General features: G+C 48.0%; 1 protein-coding gene across 2 annotated transcripts in view; it reads right to left on the reverse strand.

Moving 5' to 3' along the window:
- Nucleotides 1-22,156, reverse strand: part of LOC141060370 (pregnancy zone protein-like) — a 222,373-nt gene that overhangs the window by 131,931 nt on the left and 68,286 nt on the right. Inside the window, exons 3-4 of one of the 2 annotated variants that reach the window (XM_073556575.1) lie at nt 16,713-16,756; nt 14,910-14,958 (exon numbers count right to left, since the gene is read on the reverse strand). The exons of the other annotated variant lie outside the window; for it this stretch is intronic. Coding sequence (XP_073412676.1) covers nt 14,910-14,958; nt 16,713-16,756 — 93 coding nt within the window. The remainder of the gene's footprint in view (nt 1-14,909; nt 14,959-16,712; nt 16,757-22,156) is intronic. 2 annotated transcript variants of the gene reach the window in all.

Below are 22,156 nucleotides of genomic sequence, written 5' to 3' on the forward strand. Positions count from 1 at the left end.
ATACAGGGGATCTACAGGTGTGTATATATAGGGTAAATACAGGGGATCTACAGGTGTATATATAGGGTAAATACAGGGGATCTACAGGTGTATATATAGGGTAAATACAGGGGATCTACAGGTGTGTATATATAGGGCACATACAGGGGATCTACAGGTGTGTATATATAGGGCACATACAGGGGATCTACAGGTGTATATATAGGGTAAATACAGGGGATCTACAGGTGTGTATATATAGGGCACATACAGGGGATCTACAGGTGTGTATATATAGGGCACATACAGGGGATCTACAGGTGTATATATATAGGGCACATACAGGGGATCCTGTCCTGTATGTTATATGTATGTTTTGTATGTTATGTGTTGTATGTTGTCGTTTTTTTTTTCTTTTTACATTCAACACATTAGCCGGATGATGGGACTACTACTGTCCCATCATTGGCTAATGTGTCAATCACTGTCAGGGTTGCAAGCATCGCCGGATGGGACTTGTAGTCCCATCAGACGATGCTTGCAGACACATGAACACACATACATGCATACATACATACATACATACACAGTCCCGCACCCCCCGCCGGACAGACCGATGCCCCGCAGCCCCCCCACAGCCCCGCACAGACCTCCGACAGCCCCCCGACAGCCCAATGAGCCCCGCAAAAACCCCTGACAGCCACGGCACGGACCTCCGACAGCCCCACGAAGACCTCCTACAGCCCCGCACGGAACTCCTACAGCCCGATGACCATCGCACAGGCCCTGCCAGACCCACGGACAGCCCGATGAGCCACGCAGACCCCCGCACATACGTCCATTCACCGCACCATACACGCACACACTCACTGCCCACACTCCGCCCCCACTCTCCCCCCCCCCCCCCCGGTCTGCAGCATTTCATCTACAGCAAAGCCGCAGATCTTTTTGAGATCTGCGGTTTTGCTGCGGATCAATGCAAGACAATGGGTGCAGAAACGCTGCAGAATCGCCCAAATAATTGACATGCTTCGGAAATGAACCTGCAGCTAATCTGCACGGATTTTTCCGCAGCATGTGCACAGCGGTTTTCAAATCCCATTGACTTTAATGCTACTGTACAATGCAGCAGAATCTGCTGCAGACCCGCAGGGCCAAAAACGCTGCGGATCCGCGGGAGAATCCGCAAGGTGTGCACATAGCCTTAGCCATTCTTGGGTGTTTTTAGCTGTGTGTTTTGGTTCATTATCCTGTTGCAAGACCCATGACCTGTGACTGAGACCAAGCTTTCTGACACTGGGCAGTACATTTCTCTCTGAAATCCCTTAATAATCTTGAGATTTCATTGTATCATGCACAGATTCTAGACACCCTGTGCCAGATGAAGCAAAGCAGCCGCAGAGCATAACAGAGCCTCCTCCATGTTTCACAGTAGGGACAGTGTTCTTTTCTTGATATGCTTCATTTTTCCGTCTGTGAACATAGAGCTGATGTGCCTTGCCAAAAAGTTCCATTTTTGTCTCATCTGTCCACAGGACATTCTCACAGAATCTTTATGGCTTGTAAACATGTAGTTTGGCAAATTCCAGTCTGGCATTTTTAAGATTTTTTTCAACAATGGTGTCCTCCTTGGTCGTCTCCCATGAAGTCCACTTTGGCTCATTCAATGACGGATGGTGCGATCTGACACTGATGTTCCTTGAGCTTGAAGTTCACCTTTAATCTGTTTAGAAGTTTTTCTGGGCTCTCTTGTTACCATTCGTATTATCCGCGTCTTTGATTTGTCATCAATGTTCCTCCTGCGGCCACGTCCAGTGAGGTTGTCTACAGTCTCATGGAGCTTACATTTCTGAGTAGTAACTGTAGTCACAGGAACATGGAGCTGCATGGAGAGGGTCTTATAACTTTTACCTGTAACATGTTTGTCTATAATTTTCTTTCTAATCTCCTGAGACAACTCTTTCCTTCGCTTCCTCTGGTCCATGTTGAGTGTGATACACACCATGTCACCACACAGCACAGTGAGGATCTGTAGCCTCTATACCGGCCACTCGCTGACTCCAGGATTGTAGACACCTGTGATGATCATCAGTGGACAGACCACGATGTCACATGTCCCTTTTATCACATTAATGTCAGGGGTACCATCATTTCTGTCCAGGCCGATTTCATGAGTATTATTTTTTTATAAATTCTGTGGAAGCATGGCTGAAAAGCAATGTCTGACTTTCATCTGTTCAGTTTCATAGATTTTTGATTTATTATTACTTTTGTCAGATTCAAGTTATTTCTGTCACCATTGTGGGTTTTTCTGTCATTAAACGAATGGTACCACATCTGTATATAGGTTACCTACAGGGGATCTACATATGTATTTATAGATACATACACGGGATCTACAGGTGTATATATAGGGTACATAGAGGGGAGCTACAGGTGTGTATATATAGGGTAAGTATAGGGGATCTACAGATGTATACAGTATATAGGTACATACAGGGGATCTACAGATGTATATATAGGGTAAGTATAGAGGAGCTACAGGTGCATATATAGGGTACATACAGGGGAGCTACAGGTATATATAGGGTACATACAGGGGAACTACAGGTGTATATATAGGTACATACAGGGGAGCTACAGGTGTATATATAGGTTACATACAGGGGATCTACAGGTGTGTATATATAGGTACATACAGAGGATCTACAGGTGTGTATATAGGGTACATACAGGGGATCTACAGGTGTATATATAGGGTAAGTACAGCGGGTCTACAGGTGTTTATATAGGTACATACACAGGAGCTACAGGTGTATATATAGGTACATACCGGGGATCTACAGGTGTATATATAGGGTACATACACAGGAGCTTCAGGTGTATATATAGTGTACATACACGGGAGCTACAGGTGTGTATATAGGGTAAGTACAGCAGGTCTACAGGTGTATATATAAGTACATACAGGAGATCTACAGGAGTATATATAGGGTACATACAGGGGATCTACAGGTGTATATATATAGGTACATACAGGGGCTCTACAGGTGTATATGTAGGGTAAGTATAGGGGAGATACAGGTGTGTATATAGGGTACATACAGCGCATCAACAGGTGTATATATAGGGTACATACAGGGGATCTACAGGTGTATATATAGGTACATACAGGGGATCTACAGGTGTATATATATAGGGTACATACAGGGGATCTACAGGTTTATATATAGGGTACATACATAGGAGCTACAGGTGTATATATAGGGTACACACGGGAGCTACAGGTGTATATATAGGGTAAGTACAGCGGGTCTACAGGTGTTTATATAGGTACATACAGAGGATCTACAGGTGTATATATAGGTACATACACGGGAGCTACAGGTGTGTATATAGGGTACATACACAGGAGCTACAGGTGTATATATAGGGTAAATACAGCGGGTTTACAGGTGTTTATATAGGTACATACAGAGGATCTACAGGTGTATATATAGGTACATACACGGGAGCTACAGGTGTGTATATAGGGTACATACACAGGAGCTACAGGTGTATATATAGGGTAAGTACAGCGGGTCTACAGGTGTATATATAAGTACATACAGAGGATCTACAGGTGTAATGTAATGTAAGATATGATTTTGCAGAACTTTCTAGAATCTCCCATTGCTACACACTGAGGAGACGAGCCTGTCATGTAGCTGCAACCCCCTCTTCCCCAACAACACACACACCAGTGTCTTCCTGCGTGCAGCTCTGTGAAACCTGAAACCGTCCATTTCTTCTCAAAGTCCTCTCCTACCCCATACCTGCACAGCTAAGTGGAAAGGATGTCCCTTTGTCTGAAACCACGAGGCCAATCTAGCTATAGGTGATATTAAAGAGACTGTATCGCAAAAACCATATACCTTCGAGATATAATAATCATATCACTGTGTAGGCAATGAAGCCAGCTTTCTAAACCCCTAAGTTTCACGATTCTCGGACTTCCAGAAACTGAGATATGGATTGCTCCCAAATGGACTGTCATAAGTATGGCATGCTTGGAGTTGTTTCACTATATTCGGTAAATTACAAACAATGGTACCCTACGGGTGGTTAGCTTTTCTCGTCCCGATTTAGTTAGTATAAGTTTTTAGTAAAGTTTCAACTTAGAGAGAAGGGGGGTGGAGCCTCCCCAGCCAGCCCCTTTTGTTGAGGTCACACAGCCTAGACCATAAGGGATGCGAGGGGACAATGAGCTGAGTTCAGCTGAAGTCCTCATGCCAGAAAGACGTGCGGATGAGTGGGGACGTTTGGCTAAGTGCCCCTCCCCCAGCCACATGGGATGCCTGATACCGACTAAGCACATGTGAGTGTTACTTTCTGTTCTTTTTAACCCCTTTATGTTATATTTGTGTGGTGCCCCCAGGAGTATGGTTGCCACACTGGCTTTGCCTTCCTCCAGGGGAGGGTAATGCCAGGCTTGGAGGCAATGATGGATCTCTCTCACAGTCAATCCATACATGCAACACAGTTCCACTCCAGGCCAGCAGGGGGAACTCTGAACCAGGATTAAGGGGAGGAGGGCTCTCTGAGGGCCAAGAGGAAGGAGTGGTTAGTTAGTCTGCGGAGAGTGAAGTGTGCAGACATGTGGAGAGAAGCTGGAGGTTGAGCTGAGGAAGGAGAGCTCCCTCAGCTTGAGAGCGCATGAACTGGAGCCTGGTCTCCATGGCTGTACGGATACTAATGGTCATACAACAGATACCAGAGGGGTCAGAGGCTGTAAATGCCCTGCTCCCATCTCAGACTTGAGGCACAACAGCAGTTTGGATAGAGAGCCGGGACTCAGGAGTGAGGAGTCCCCGAGATAGGCTACAGCTGTCTGCCGTGCAAGTAAGGTTCTTGAGAACATCTGACAGGAGGAACTCTAGAGTAGCTAAGTACTGGAGTGCTTCATACCACAAGGTGCTAGGAAGGAGACTGCACAGCCCGTCTGTGAGAGAGAATCCCTGAGTTGCTTCAAGGCTAGCCTGCTCCATTACCATCTGTAATCAGGACCCTGGACTGCGGTTATCAAGTAAAGGTACAGAAATTGCACCCCGCTGTGTCTTGTCTGCTTCCTACCCTTCCAGCACTGCTACATCCCCGTGCCAACCACATCTACACTGCCCTGGGACTACAGCTTCACCTGTGGGGAGCTTTTGCATCTTTGCTGCACCATACCATCAGTCCCAGCGGATCTGCATGCAGCGTTGGCCTAACATCTCACTTGCCGAACACCACAGGTGGCGTCACGAACTATTCCATTAACTACATTCCCCCATTACTTGGGTGCCCAGGGCCACGGACCGGGTCACCGCTGCTGTGACACATCCCCCTGACACCGGCCCGATACCGAGTACCCCACAGCCCTGGGAGGGCGACCCAAATTTGGCATCACGAACAGGATTACGGAGCCCGGTACCCCCCGGGTCCTGTGTGCCATAGACTGTGCTTAAAGACTGTGTGTGAAATTGGAGCCAGAAATCGCCATTGCCGCGCTGTTTGTCGTGCGCGGGAAGAAAGAGGCGGGCCTTCATGGGCGGAGCTTGCCGCAGAGTGCGAAGAAGTGAAGTGCCGCGTGGGAAGAGAGGACAGCGCGCGAGAAGAGGAGGAGCTGAGGCCTACAGCCTGGAGCGTTGGGCCTGTGAAGCGGCCGCCGGTGAGCTCCCATAACCCCCAGCCCTGGCTAAAGATAGCTAAGGGAGGAAGAGAATGTCCGTGCCACGAGGCGATGCAGCAGCGGACGCCGCCGCCAACCCCGCAGCACCGCAAGGAGGAGCGCCTGCAGCAGCGGTCGCCATAATGGCGCTGTCCTTCCCTACATACCGGGAGCGGCCTGGCTACCTCAGTACTCGGGTGAGTCACATACCCTGAGTGAATTTAAAGAGAGACTGTGCAGTTTGTTTAAAGTTTACCCCCTGTCTGAAAGCCAGAAAGTGAATATCCTGATTGGACAGCTAACGGGTGCAGCACAGAGAGAAGTGAAAGCCTGGCAGAACACTGATAGAGAGACTGTTAAAAAAATCCTGGCCAAGCTGAGAAGCACCTTTGACACTCGCTCTGCAGCTGAAATCAAGATGAGGTTCTTTGGCTGTAAACAGAGGGTGCAAGACAGTATCTGGGACTATGCTCTCAACCTGCAGGAGGCGCTGCGAGCAGTTAAGCAAGTTGATACTGACAGTGTAAAGGAAGAAGATAAACTGTTAAAGGAGCAGTTCATTGAAGGACTTCTATCCAGTACCCACAGAGGGCAGTTGCGCATCCTAACCCTGATTTTGACTTTGCTGATTTTAAGGACAGGGCTATTCGAGTACTGCAGGAACCCACTGACAGCCATCCAGCGCCCCTGAGGCACCCAGCGATCACCTACCATCAGGAAGCAACACCTTTTCCTTCCATCCCTGTGGAGGCTGATGCCCAGACTCTGGATAAAGATCCAACTGAAGAGCTGCGTCTTCAGGTCCAGGAGTTGACCAAAGGAATTGCTGCAATTACTAAAACCGTGCAGTCCCTGCAGGTGTCCTCCAAAGAAAAGATCCAGCTTGCTTCTAGTCCAGAGGATGTCCCGTGGCTCCGGAGGAGGAGAACCCCGCCACTTCGAGGAAGGAACAGCGATCGCTATGACCTGGAAGGACGTCCCATCTGTCGTCGCTGTGACAAGGCAGGTCATCTTGCAAGGTACTGTCCTTTAAACGAGCAACCCCTGGGGCCGAGGGCCAACCCCCAGGAGTAGGACCAGCAGGCCCAAGGAACTGGCGAGCCAAGTATGTGGGAGGGAGGCCGATCCTTCCTGTGGTGATTGACGGCATGCCCATGAGCGCTTTGCTGGACACTGGCTCCCAGGTGACCACTATGCCGTATATTTTGTATAAGATATATTTTGGCTGATTCTGAACTCACCCGTGGCCCCACTGATGAGCTAACAGTAGTTGCCAGTAATGGCCAGACTTTGCCGCAGATTGGATTTAAAGAGGTTACTGTTAAAGTGGGTCGGGTAGAGCTGAAATCTCAGGGCCTGATAGTTGTTGATATCGACCAACATGAATGTAATCCCATGATGACACTTGGTACAAATGTAATTGAAAACTGTCCGAAGTTATTGTCTTGTTGCAACAGGTGGCTGAGACTGCTGGTTTCGGAGAACAAAGAGTCCTGCAGAAGGAGATCCGAGCCCTGATGCAAAGACAACAGGTAGAACTCTCTGGCGGAGAGATTGGCAGCGTCAGAGTGAGTGATGCTTTCCCCATTGCAATACCCCCCAGATGTGAAATGTTGGTTTGGTGTCGGGCAGCTATAGGCCTTAGAGGAAGAGATTATCAGGCATTGGTAGAACCAGTATACTCCGATAGCAGGCCCACTGTCCTGACAGCCAGAGGGGTGGTGGATGTACGAAAAGGGAGAGTACCTGTACACCTTCTGAATTGTGGGGAGGAGGAAGCCACAATACCCCGGTACGCCACAGTTGCTAAGCTGCTCACTGTCAATAACAACTCATTGCAGGCAGCAGAGCCCTTGGTCCCATCTGACCAGGTGGAGGACAATGGTTCTGTGAACCAGCCAGAGGAGTGGTGTCAGCAACTGCAGGTGGGAACTAACTCTACACCTTCATACCAGAGAAATGGGATTTACAGAGTGACACAAGAGTATGAGCGGGTGTTCAGCAAACACCCACTAGATTTTGGGCAGGCAAAAGGGATCCAACATCATATCTCCACTGGAGACCATCCATCCATAAAGGAGAGGTACAGACCTATACCTCCCAACACAGTACCAGTGTGCTAAGAGTATGCTGAGAGAGATGAAGGAGGCTGGGGTTATCAGAGACAGTTGTAGCCCCTGGGCAGCTCCAATAGTGTTTGCAAAGAAAAAGGATGGTACCATGAGAATGTGTGTTGATTACAGGAAAATTAGCAGCATTACACATAAAGATGCCTACCCATTACCTAGAATTGAAGAGTCCTTAGCTGCACTTAAAACTGCTAACTACTTTTCCACCTTGGATCTCACTAGTGGGTATTGGCAGGTTCCTGTGGCAGAGGCAGACAAGGAGAAAACCGCATTTACCACTCCAATGGGTCTCTGTGAGTTCAATTATATGCCGTTTGGGCTCTGCACTGCTCTAGGAACATTTCAACGGCTGATGGAGTGCTGCCTGGGACACATGAACTTTGAGATGGTCCTGTTGTACCTGGATGATGTCATTGTTTTCTCCAAGACCTATGAAGATCATCTGGAACACCTGGCTGAAGTGCTTGAAGCTTTGTCCAATTTTGGCCTGAAGGTGAAGCCCTCCAAATGCCACCTCCTGAAGCCCAAGGTACAGTACCTCGGTCATGTGGTCAGTGCAGAAGGTGTGGCACCAGATCCTGACAAGGTCACGGTCATCCGGGACTGGACGAAGCCCAGCAACCTCCATGAAGTACGCCAATTCCTTGGACTGGTAAGCTACTACCGAAGATTCATCAAAGGCTTTACTGAAATAGCCACCCCTATGCAAAATCTTCTGGTGGGGCAGTCCAAGAAGAACAAACAGAAAAATTCCACCTTTGAATGGACTGAAGAGTTGGAAAGGTCCTTCGCCAGATTGAAGATGGCTCTCACAGATGACGAAGTTCCGGCCTACCCAGATTATGACAAACCCTTTGTGCTGTACACTGATGCCAGCAATGTGGGACTAGGAGCAGTACTGTCGCAGGTACAGAATGGAAAGGAAAGAGTGATCTCCTACGCCAGCAGAAGCTGCGCCCCACTGAAAGGAACAATGACAACTACAGTTCTTTCAAGCTGGAGTTGCTTGCCATAGTCTGGGCTGTCACAGAAAGGTTCAAGCATTACCTAGCCTCTGCCAAGTTTACTATCTTCACGGACAAAAATCCGTTGACCCACTTGGACACTGCAAAGCTAGGTGCACTGGAGCAGCGATGGATGGCTCGGCTGTCTAATTATGAGTTTACTATCAAGTACCTGGTGAAGGAGCTACTGTCACAAGTTGACTCACGCCCGGAGTCAGATGCTCCTGAAGAAACTCAGCAGTTGTGGAAGGAGAGTGGCCGGCTGTTTATCTATGAAGGAAAGCTGTGTCGGAGGAGTATCAATGCCCGTACTCATGAGCTGGTCTGGCAGGTGGTGGTCCCGAAAAGAGAGGCATCAATGGTCCTGGAAGCATACCGCAATCCTGGAGCTGGACACTTCGGATGGAAGAAGTTGGAAGTATTGCTCCGGGAGAGGTTCTACTGGGATGGTATGAGGAAAGCCATTGAGAGGTGGTGCCGGGAATGTTGGCAGTGTAACCTGCGCAGAAAGGATCGAGACAGCCAGAGAGCTCCTCTACAGCCAATCATCACCAAACAGCCACTTGAGTTGGTAGCCCTGGACTATGTGAAGCTGGTTCCAAGTCGGTCAGGCTACGCCTATGCACTTACCATCGTGGACCACTACGCAAGATTAATGGTAGTTGTACCTGTCAAAGATCTGACGGCCAGGACATCAGCCAGAGCATTCCAAATGCACTTCTGTAGACCACATGGGTATCCTGAAAGAGTGCTCACAGATCAAGGTCCAGCTTTCGAGGCAGAAGTGTTCCATGAATTCTGTAACCTGTATGGTTGTAAGAAGATCCGGACAACACCGTACCACCCACAGACCAATGGCATATGCGAGAAGATGAACCAGGTAGTGACTGACCTCCTGAAGACTTTGCCCTTGGAAGAGAGGAATCTGTGGCCAGAGAAGTTGCCCGATCTGGTAGACCTCTACAACCATATTCCAGTGAACTCTACCAACTGTACCCCAGCCTACTTAATGAAAGCAAGACCTGGTAATCTGCCTATTGATCTGGACATGGGATTCCTGACCCCTTAAGTAACGTCACCAGATGCTGACTGGGACACGAAGAGGCAGCAGCAGAACCGGAGAATTCAAGAATGTGTGGAGAAAAGTCTGGCCCAGGCAAGACAAAAGCAGAAGAAGCTTTACAATCGAGATGCACCTGCCGTCCCTTTGTCGCCGGGAGAGCAAGTCTTGAGAAGATTGCACAAATTGTATGATCAGTGGGAAGCTGAACCTTATACCATTATGCCCTCAAATTTTGATAATACTAAGGTATGCCTTGTTAGTAAAGATGGAGGAGAGACCTCAGCCGCGGTATCGAGAGATCAATTTGAAGTTGTGCCCCGACCAGTTAAAAGAAAGAAAAGAAGAACCAGATAATATCCATCCCAGAGTGGAAGAAGAGAAGGTCAGCACAATACTTGGAGAGTTTCCTGCGAACTGGACTAAAGTGAATGATGCAATATTGTGCCAGTATTGATGTTTCCCCAAGTGGTAGCACAGGAGGAAGTGACTCAAGAGAATCCTGAGGATCAGGAAAACCAGGCAGCAGATGCCACACCAGCAGTGGAGCCAGAGAACCCTCGCCCTGCCATTGGTGAACCTGTTGTGCCCCTGGTGAGTCTAAGAGTTGGTAGGAGAATGCTGCCCAGTTTACCCACACCAGTCTTACGCAGGTCTACCCACACCACACAAGGTATACCGCCCCTCAGATACCGCATATAGTAGAGCTAATGTGAATATTGAAATTGTTTGTGTAAATATGTAACTGTTTTTCAAGCTTTTGTGCCTACAGGTAACCTGTAAGAGTTCCCTTTGAATTTTTATGGACACTGAACCACAGGACTTGTGTGTGGTCAAAAACTTTGCTTGCAAATAATTCACCATTTGCCAGGAATGTACCATGGACATTGATGTTTGGACTCGTCATCATAGGACCATTTTTGAAACACTTGGTTTTTGTAACTTTTTTTTTAAATCCTGTACAAATTATTGTTGTTTAATTGTTTAAATGTTATTCATGTTTTCTTTGTTCAGCCCAGGAGTGCTGACTTTCACTAGGGGGGAATGTGGTGCCCCCAGGAGTATGGTTGCCACACTGGCTTTGCCTTCCTCCAGGGGAGGGTAATGCAAGGCTTGGAGGCAATGATGGATCTCTCTCACAGTCAATCCATACATGCAACACAGTTCCACTCCAGGCCAGCAGGGGGAACTCTGAACCAGGATTAAGGGGAGGAGGGCTCTCTGAGGGCCAAGAGGGAGGAGTGGTTAGTTATTCTGCGGAGGGTGAAGTGTGCAGACGTGTGGAGAGAAGCTGGAGGTTGAGCTGAGGAAGGAGAGCTCCCTCAGCTTGAGACGCATGAACTGGAGCCTGGTCTCCACGGCTGCACGGATACTAACGGTCCTACAGCAGATACCAGAGGGGTCGGAGGCTGTAAATGCCCTGCTCCCATCTCAGACTTGAGGCACAACAGCAGTTTGGATAGAGAGCCGGGAGTCAGGAGTGAGGAATCCCCGAGATAGGCTACAGCTGTCTGCCGTGCAAGTAAGGTTCTTGAGAACATCTAACAGGAGGAACTCTAGAGTAACTAAGTACTGGAGTGCTTCATACCACAAGGCGCTAGGAAGGAGACTGCGCAGCCCATCTGTGAGAGAGAATCCCTGAGTTGCTTCCAGGCTAGCCTGCTCCGTTACCATCTGTAATCAGGACCCTGGACTGCAGTTATCAAGTAAAGGTACAGAAATTGCACCCCGCTGTGTCTTGTCTGCTTCCTACCCTTCCGGCAATGCTACATCCCTGTGCCAACCACATCTACACTGCCATGGGACTACAGCTTCACCTGTGGGGAGCTTTTGCATCTTTGCTGCACCATACCATCAGCCCCAGAGGATCTGCATGCAGCGTCGGCCTAATATCTCACTTGCCGAACACCACAGATTGCGTCACGAACTATTCCATTAACTACATTCCCCCATTACTTGGGCGCCCAGGGCCACGGAACAGGTCACGGCTGCTGTGACACATCCCCCTGACACCGGCCCGGCACCGAGTACACCACAGCCCTGAGAGGGCGACCCATTTGTATTTGTACATATTTAATGTCTCAACTTTGTAACAACTTTTTATATTTGTAACCACTGCCCGACTTTTTTGGGGGAATAAATGATAAAATTATTTAGTCTGCCTTCATGCTCTAGGAAACTAACTATGCGCCTTTTTTAGATAATTACGCTACTGTTCGGGTTGGCTTCGAACCCCTCCATTAAGCCTATATCTTACGTGGAGAAACCAGGAGCTGGTGGCAGCGTGGTGTGTGAGGTTGGTTAGGCTGGTTGGCAGTCCGGAAGGGTCTTATATTGCTGGATGAGTGGTTGAGGCCACAGCATTGATAATTCCATTACTGCAGTAGTCTAATTGGCCGTGCACAACAAGCAGCCCGTCCGGCGACTAATTATCCTAGGTGCAGTTCCCTGACTGACCTGAGGGTAAGGGGGGCGCCGGAGAGCTGCGAGTTCCAAAGTGGAACTGAGAAAGTGGGATATACAGAAATCCCCGCAGTTCTTGGAAGGTTGTTAGCAGTGGTGGGGCATCCAAAATAACCCCCCTGCGGTAAATTGTTAGAGCGGGATTAGCTTGCTGTGTTTTGTTCACATGGTGCTAGCGGTGGGATAACTAAGATAAGCCCCCACTGTGCCTGTGATAGCCGTGTGCCGGCAGTGCATCTCGTCCCTCTGTCCGCTGAGAAACCCGTGTTAGTGGTGTGATTGTGACGTATTGGTGGCACCAGCCGCGCTGTTCGTCACAGCGGTCTTACATAGTCACCTTTATAAAATACTCAATTATCAGTCATTTCATCTTCATACAGGCCGGGGTGGATGATAATCGGACGACGGCCGGGTCCTGTGAGTTCAAGGGAAATGGTAGATGTGCCTCCTGCGAGGTCAAACACCTCCCCCATCCTAACTCACCTGCAATCAATAATTGCTAACATCCGTTCATACAAAGATCATCATAATTAAATGTCACAGCAATTATAAAATAAGAATAAAATCAGAACAAGATTGACAACAGTCTGAAAATCATACAGAACAGACCAAAGTGAAGAACAAAAATAAATTCACAAAAACACAGACCTATCCAATCTATCATTGAAAGCTGTCGGCCCCAACGCTTGAGGGCAGAGCAGAGTACTGCAGTGCGCCGGCGCCGGGAAAGGTCAGAGAGGTCCACATCTATGGAAGCTAACTGAAAACCATCTGGCCAAACGAAATCCTTAAGGGAATCCAAAAAATGTTTGGTATCCTTAATATAAGATGGAATGTCCCACAACAGCGGGCGTAACAACCACTCCATGTATTGGGACAAAGGCTCAGTACACGAACCTATCCCCGGTACAATCGGGCGTCCTGGAGGTGACAGAAGTGACTTGTGCATTTTAGGGAGGTGATACCAGTATGGTTTGCAAGGGAACTCCAGTAGCATTTTTTCCGTTTTTTTCTTGGAAACAATACCCATCTCCATGAAGATGTTTTAAAGCTACATAAATAAAGTCTGGATTTTTTAAGAACGGTGAGTGACATCCATTTTAGTCCCTTGAATGACATGCATTGGACTGTTCTTATTGGGTTGGCACCCGTGAGTTCTTGCAATTTAGCTTGAAGCGAGGTGATTGTGTGTCTGCTCTGAAGTGATAGCGGTGCGTTTTTTTTCTTTCTTGGATATTCAATTAATCAGTCAGACTGTAGCCTCTACAACATGGGCAAGACCAAAGAGCTTTTTAAGGATGTCAGGGACAAGATCATAGACCTTGCCAAAGCTGGAATGGGCTGCAAAACCATAAGTAAGACGCTGGGTGAGAAAGAGACAACTGTTGGTGCAATTGTAAGAATTGGAAGAAATACAAAATGACTGTCAATCGACACCAATCTGGGGCACCATGCAAAATCTCACCTTATGGGGCATCCTTGATCATGAGGAAGGTGAGAGATCAGCCTAAAACTACACGGGGGAACTTGTTAATGATCTCAAGGCAGCTAGGACCATAGTCACCAAGAAAACCATTGGTAACACATTACGCCATAAAGGTTTAAAATCATGCAGTGCCTGCAAGGTTCCACTGCTCCAGAAGGCACATGTGCAGCCTGTCTGAAGTTTTCCAATGAACACCTGGATGATTCTGTGAGTGATTGGGAGAAGGTGCTGTGGTCAGATGAGAAAAAATTGAGCACTTTAGCATTAACTCAACTCGCATTGTTTGGAAGAAGATAAATGCTGCCTATGACCCAAAGAACACCATCCCCACTGTCAAGCATGGAGGAGGAAATGATATGTTTTGGGGGCGTTTGTCTGCTAAGGGCACAGGACTACTTCACCGCATCAATGAGAGAATGGATGGAGCCATGTACTTTAAAATCCTGAGTGACAACCTCCTTCCCTCCGCCAGGACATTGAAAATGGGTCATGGCTGGGTCTTCCAGCAACACAGTGCCCCAAAACATACAGCCAAGGCAACAAAGGAATGGCTCAAAAAGAAGCACATTAAGGTCATGGAGTGGTCTAGCCAGTCTCCAGACCTTAATCCCATAGAAAACTTATGGAGGGAGATGAAGCTCCAAGTTGCCTCAAAATCTTAATGATTTAGAGATGATCTGCAAAGAGTGGAGCAAAATTCCCCCTGACATGTGCGCAATCCTCATCATCAACTACAAAACACGTCTGACTGCTGGGCTTGCCAACAAGGGTTTTACCACCAAGTATTAAGCCTTGTTTGCCAGAGGGATCAAATACTTATTTCTCACTGCAAAATGCAAATACATTTATATAATTTATATAATCTGATTTTCTGGATTTTATTTTTTGATATTCTATCTCTCAATGCTAAAATTAACCTTCCCTTAAAATTGCAGACTGTTCATGTCTATGTCAGTGGGCAATCTCACAAAATCAGCAAAGGATCCAATACTTATTTCCCGCACTGTAAAACATTTGGGGTTGTGCACAGGTTACAAACAGGCAATGTATAGGGAGGGTATATGCAGGGGACCGGCATACGCTTCCTTTGTTACTTTACCCCATACGGCTGCAGGGATGGAGATGAGGATGAAGATGCTGGTGATCATCTAGGAATAGATACAGGTTGCCATTATACACATATACACACATAAGGCATTGTTTACACACAGTTTTCTACAGATGGGGCTCTTATGTATCATAGTCTATGGGGCCGTTAACACCACACAGATGGGGCTCGTACGTATCATAGTCTATGGGGCCGTTCACACCTCACAGATGGGGCTCGTACGTATCATAGTCTATGGGGCCGTTCACACCTCACAGATGGGGCTCGTACGTATCGTAGTCTATGGGGCCGTGACACCTCACAGATGGGGCTCATACGTATCGTAGTCTATGGGGCCGTTCACACATCACAGATGGGGCTCGTATGTATCGTAGTCTATGGGGCCGTGACACCTCACAGATGGGGCTCATACGTATCGTAGTCTATGGGGCTCACACCTATCGTAGTCTATGGGGCCATTCACACCTCACAGATGGGGCTCATATGTATCGTAGTCTATGGGGCCGTGACACCTCACAGATGGGGCTCATACGTGTCGTAGTCTATGGGGCCGTTCACACCTCACAGATGGGGCTCATACGTATCATAGTCTATGGGGCCATTCACACCTCACAGATGGGGCTCACACGTATCATAGTCTATGGGGCCGTGACACCTCACAGATGGGGCTTATACATATCGTAGTCTATGGGGCCGTTCACACCTCACAGATGGGGCTCGCACCTATCGTAATCTATGGGGCCGTGACACCTCACAGATGGGGCTCATACGTATTGTAGTCTATGGGGCTGTCGACACCTCACAGATGGAGCTCGTACGTATCGTAATCTATGGGGCCGTGACACCTCACAGATCGGGCTTATACATATCGTAGTCTATGGGGCCGTGACACCTCACAGATGGGGCTCGTACGTATCGTAGTCTATGGGGCCGTGACACCTCACAGATGGGGCTCATACGTATTGTAGTCTATGGGGCTGTCGACACCTCACAGATGGGGCTCATACGTATCATAGTCTATGGGGCCGTGACACCTCACAGATGGGGCTTATACATATCGTAGTCTATGGGGCCGTGACACCTCACAGATGGGGCTTATACATATCGTAGTCTATGGGGCCGTGACACCTCACAGATGGGGCTCGTACGTATCGTAGTCTATGGGGCCGTGACACCTCACAGATGGGGCTCATACGTATTGTAGTCTATGGGGCTGTCGACACCTCACAGATGGAGCTCGTACGTATCATAATCTATGGGGCCGTGACACCTCACAGATGGGGCTCGTACGTATCGTAGTCTATGGGGCCGTTCACACCTCACAGATGGGGCTCGTACGTATCGTAATCTATGGGGCCGTGACATCTCACAGATGGGGCTCGTACGTATCGTAGTCTATGGGGCCATTGACACCTCACAGATGGGGCTCATACGTATCGTAATCTATGAGGCCGTGACACCTCACAGGTGGGGCTCGTACGTATCGTAGTCTATGGGTCCGTTCACACTTCCGTGTAATCTTGGGGAGTGACGGGGACTTGTCCGATTTCCATCAATCTCCCCAATACAAGTTTATGGTCCTGTAAGACATTGGACGCACCAGAGGCCACCGTGTGACTGATGGAGGCGGTGGAGAAAGCTCCATCAGCTGTTTTATATCATCCGAGAGAACTGATGAAGTTCTGACCAAAGGCTGCTTACCCCGGCACGGATCCCCTGAGGTGTGAATGAGGCCCTGTGCCGCACATATCCCATCACCCACGCATCAGTTGACATTCACAGAGTGATACTCACAGTGATTCCAGACGAGCGCTCTATCTGCAGATGTACACAAGTCTCTGGGTTCAAAAGAAAGTGAAAAATGAAAATACATATTTAACACAAAAACCCAAACTACATTATAAAGAGTATGTGCCCCAATTACTCTGCTTTCTAATGGCCCAGTGTAAGCGGGAAGAGCGTAGGCTAAACGCCAGAGTTGGTGTGACGCTAGTCACTTCTTGAGGCCAAGCAGTGAGTCAGAATGGTCAAGGAGGCCAAGGTCAGGAGCCAGAAGGGTACATCATAAACAGAAGGAATACCAGGAGGATAATGGATCAAGAGTTGAAGGGGTTAGGCTACTTTCACACATCAGGTTTTCGGCGTCAGGCGCGATCCGGCGTCATGCCGGAGCGCCGGATCCGGCAAATATTTCGTAAAACCGGATGTGACGGATCCGTTTTTCTGCCGGATCCGTCTCGTTCTTGACAGACAAAACCGGATCCGTCTCATCCGGTTAATCCGGTTTTTGTTCCGTTTTTTGACGGATTACGCCGGATCCGGTTTTTAAAATTGACCCTTGTGGCCTTCCGAACGGGATTGGCTACTGAAAAACTATATATACCGTGTTCCTACAGCCCTTCTTTGACAGGTTGTAGAGGAGAAAGTGCAGGTTGGAGAGAAGAGCAAGTTACTGGCGAAGATGGATGTTGTGATTGGAAATATTTTGAAGAATTTGGCGGATTTTACAGCGGAGGCGAATCGTTTGAGGGTGATTGTTCTGGAGAAGGAGAGAGCGAGACAGCGGCGCATCAGGCATCGTAGACGACGTTTGTGGATCCACCCCATCACAGCCAAGAGAATGACGCGTGGGGTCTATTCTACACTCTGCATGGACCTTCGACGAAACCCGGATAAATTTTTTGGATATGTTCGGATGAAAATGGAGAATTTTGATTACTTGGTGGAGCGCATTGCACACCTCATAAGAAAAGCGGACACCTATTGCGGCTTCTCTGTTTCACCTGCAGAGCGTCTGATGGTGACTTTAAGGTAAGCCACATTTATTGGATGTGATCGCATCAGAGCACACTTTCACTGCAATCTTGTTGGTGGTAGTTTGTATCTCCAAGTGTTAGAGCTGAGTTTTGGTATGTAATGCTGTGATTTTAAACTAATTGATTGTTTTTTAATTACCCACAGATTTCTTGCAACTGGAGAATCCCTTTCGTCACTGCATTTCCAGTACAGACTCGGGATTTCCACCATATCTGGAATAGTGAAGTACACATGCCGTGCACTGTGGGACTCCTTAGCTGAAGAGTTTTTACCAGAGCCCACAACAGAGAGGTGGATTGAAATTTCAGAAAAGTTTCTACAGATATGTCAGTTTCCCAACTGCTTGGGCGCTGTGGACGGGAAACATATCCGCATTGTAAAGCCAGCCGGATCGGGATCGGAATATTTCAATTACAAGAAATATTTTTCAATTGTCCTCATGGCCATCGCTGACGCGGAATACAAATTTATTGCTCTTGATATTGGGGCCTATGGCCGCTCCAATGACTCTCAAGTTTTCAAACTGTCTGCCATGGGGCGTAAACTGTATGGAAACACCTTCCAGTTCCCACCACCTAGAACGCTGCCGCAAACATCTGGTCCACCTATGCCATTTGTCTGTGTAGGGGATGAAGCCTTCCAGCTGTCAGAACACCTTTTGAAACCATACTCTAGCAGAGGATTGTCAAGAACAAAACGCATTTTTAATTACCGCCTCACAAGAGCAAGAAGAATGGTTGAATGTACCTTTGGTATTCTGACAGCCAAATGGCGGGTCCTATTGACTGCGATCAACCTCAAGACAGAAACTGTGGACGAGGTGATCAAAGCGTGCGTGGTACTCCACAATTTTGTTATCTGCAAGGAACCCATTTCCATTGAGGACACCTCTGAAGAAACCACCTTGCAAGATTACCATGACATTACCACTAGAAGTTCTGTGACGGTTTCAGTAATGAGGGACAATTTTGCACTATACTTTATGTCACCTCAAGGCAGAGTACACTGGCAGGATGACAGAGTGTGAAAGATTGGTGCCCTAACCAAACTTGTGTACCTTCTGGACCAACAGTATATACCTTTGCCAACCAAAGTTGGCTATCTTGTCATGGTCTCTATTTTTAGCTTTAGGCCACAGGTGTGTACCCGGTTGTGTTTTATGCAAAGTATTTCACCTTTTAACAAAAGTTGTGTACATTGGTAGGAAATCACCAACAATAAACACAACTTTTTAGGTGAAATACTTTGCTTCAAACACAACCAGGAACACAACTGTGGCAAAAAGCTAAAATTTACCCACAGTTATATACCTGGTTTTGAATACCTTTTTACCTTTTAAATACCCTGTATTTAACCTTTTTTTTAAACATAGTTCGCCGCAGAAAGAAATGACAGACAACCAGTGTAAACAATAATTTAACTTTTATTTAAAATATTTTTTTTTTGTAAAATGTTTTTACAAGAGCAAAAAAACTTTTTTAATAAACGTTTTAAAACCAACTGGGCATTTTTATTAAAAAACACATCATAAATCTGTGTAGTGTGGGGTGGAAATACTGCTGGAGGGGCTGCGGGACACTTCGACACTGGGAGTGTGGAGAGAGGACTGGATCGTGGTGGGGAAGGAACAGTTAGAGGTGATGGTGTGGAAAAAGCTACAGAATGGGTGGACATGTGGGAGGCAGAAGAGGTGGTGGGCGGTGGAGTGGAGGGTTGGGCAGGGACTGTAGGAGCAGATGATGTTGATGGCAAGTTGTATGGGGAAGGAGTTTGGTACGGGGAAGGAGTTTGGTACGGGGAAGGAGTTTGGTACGGGGAAGGAGTTTGGTACGGGGAAGGAGTTTGGTACAGGGAAGGAGTTTGGTACGGGGAAGGAGTTTGGTACGGGGAGGTTGCTGGTACTGGGGAGGTTGCTGGTACTGGGGAGGTTGCTGGTACTGGGGAGGTTGCTGGTACTGGGGAGGTGGATGGTATGTAATAGGAGGGGGAGGATGGAAAGTGGCTGGAGGGGGTGCAGGTGGAGGAACTACAGTGGTGGGAGGTGGAGGTTGGGAGGTAACGTGCTGGAGAGCAGCGTGGCATGAATGCATTACATGCATCTGCTGGGTAGGAGATAGCGTTTCCATGCGCTCCACAACAGACCTGAAAAAGGTGTGGTTTGGCGAAGATCTTGCTTCTGAATGCATGGTTTGCAGAAGTGTCTTCACCTCCAGAATGCTGGAGTTGATCTGCTGAAAGCCTGCGGAGATTTGCTCTGACAAGACTTTTAGACAGTTCTGGAAAGATGCATTCAGATGCAAGAACTCTGGCGCATAAGTCTTTTCCTGACCCCTCTGCCGCTGCCGCCCAGTACCCGCAGGTGTACTAGAGGTGGCAGGGGCAGAAGGGTGGGGTAAAGGGAAAGCGATCTCCTCACCAGCAGCTTCATGTAATGTAGGCGGCCACGATGCTCCTGCGCTGGTGGATGGGACAGATGGGTCGAATGTGTGGGAAGGCTGGGAAGGTGCAGATGTACCGGGGCGGTCGAAGTGTCCCTCGGTGCCGGTCTCCTCAGGGATCGCCTCAGAAGGGTCCAATCGTGCAGGCTCCCGAGTGCTGCTCACCGTGCTGTGGAATAAAGAGAAACAAAACAATTAAAATAGTGACATGGTATGGCCCTGGCTGAAAAAATTTTTTTACATCTAAACATTTTTTTGTCACATGTGGTGTGTAATATTTACCTTCTGGTGACCATTGTATCCCGGAGGAACGACAGGGCTCGTGCGTACTTGTACTTGCTCCTGCATCCTCCAGAGCCACTCGGGGCCCGCATCTCTTTATTGAACTCCTTCTTGAAACGATCCCTCACAGACCGCCACCGCTTCACAATTCTCTCCCCTGAAACGAGAAAGGACAAAGTGGTTAGTATACAACATCAGTGTTTCCCAAACTCCAGTCCTCATGGTCCCCAGGGGTCATGTTTTCAGGATTTCCATAGTAAATAGAAATCCTGAACACATGATCCGTGGGGACCACGAGGACTGGAGTTCGGGAAACACTGGTTTACATCAACCGGTACTGTATATACTTACGCTCTTTAATCTGGGCCCGAGCATCGAGGTCCTCCCAGCGGTCCACAAGGAGCGAACAGATTTCCTCCCAGAGCCGTCGGGTAACGATCAGGTCAGCGTGGCGGCGGTCAGCCATATTCCAGAGCGGCTCCCTTTCTCTGACGAGATCGATGAGGTGGTCCACATCAATTCCTCCATCCTCACCGTCAGAGTCGGCAGCACGCTGTGAAGGCTGTTAAAGTAAAATAGAAAAATAGCAAAATTAGTCACCACAAAAGACATGAAATAAAAAGTGTACCAAAATTTAACTTAAATATTATACTTACACACTGGTGACCGCCGCCGCCGACCCTGGGAGGCACTGCGAGGACTTCTTGGCCGAGCACCAGATTGGGAAGACTAGAGAAGAAAAGAAAAAAATTTATGTGTTTGGATGTTGCCATATTTGTTTGCTGTGTGTGGTCTGCAGAACATTGTTTTCTATGTGTTGTGTGTAGTGTGATGTTGTGTTTCTGCATTTGATGAAAAAAACTTACCAATTGTGAGCCCACTCCAGGTGTCTGTCCACCCCTTCCTTCTTCTTCTGGGAGCTCCTCTTCAGCTTGTGATTCCTGTTTTGAAATAAAAGCCAATGAATAGACATATATTACAGAGATGATGGATTTTGGAAATAAAAACTTACCGTCAAACGCTGACGATGCGAGGGAGGGCTCCCAGAAGAAGATGTGCTGTCCTCTTGCTGGCCAGACTCCATGGCTGTGGGTATTGCTGCTGCTGTTGCTGCTGCCAGTGATGCCATTTCTGCTGCTGCTGCTGCTGCATCTCTTGGGCGGCTGTTGAATAAAGAGAAACAAAGGGCCAATGAATATCTTGATATTCCATGGCCCTAGTTTTGAGGAATGGGGGATTTGATAATTACCGTCTCTCATCTGCTGCTGGACTCCCCTCCTGTTGTTCAGCATGCTGCTCCATTTGTGGTGGTGGTGGTGCTGATGGTGCTGCAGTGGTCTCCTGCCTTCTCCTGCACCTGGTTGCTGTCTTTGGTGGCATGTTGGGTGTGGCTGTGGGTCCCACTGTCTTGCATTTATATATGTGTGATGTGGGCAGAGCGACTGAGCATGCTCAGACCTAAAAAACCGGATCCGGCGCATTGCGGCACTCATAGACTTTCATTGTGTGCAAAAGCCGGACACGCCAGATCCGGCATGTCCGGCTTTTTCGCCGGAGACAAAAAATGTTACAGTAGCCGTTTTTTCCAGATGCCGGATTGCGACACATTGCCGGATCCGGCGAAAACCGGAAGAAACGTATGGCCATCCGGCGCGATCCGGCTCAAATGCAAGTCAATGGGGGGGGAACCGGCATTGCATT

The sequence above is a fragment of the Dendrobates tinctorius genome, unplaced genomic scaffold, assembly GCF_039654945.1.
Source record: "Dendrobates tinctorius isolate UK_male_01 unplaced genomic scaffold, ASM3965494v1 ptg000236l, whole genome shotgun sequence".
Taxonomy (NCBI): domain Eukaryota; kingdom Metazoa; phylum Chordata; class Amphibia; order Anura; family Dendrobatidae; genus Dendrobates; species Dendrobates tinctorius.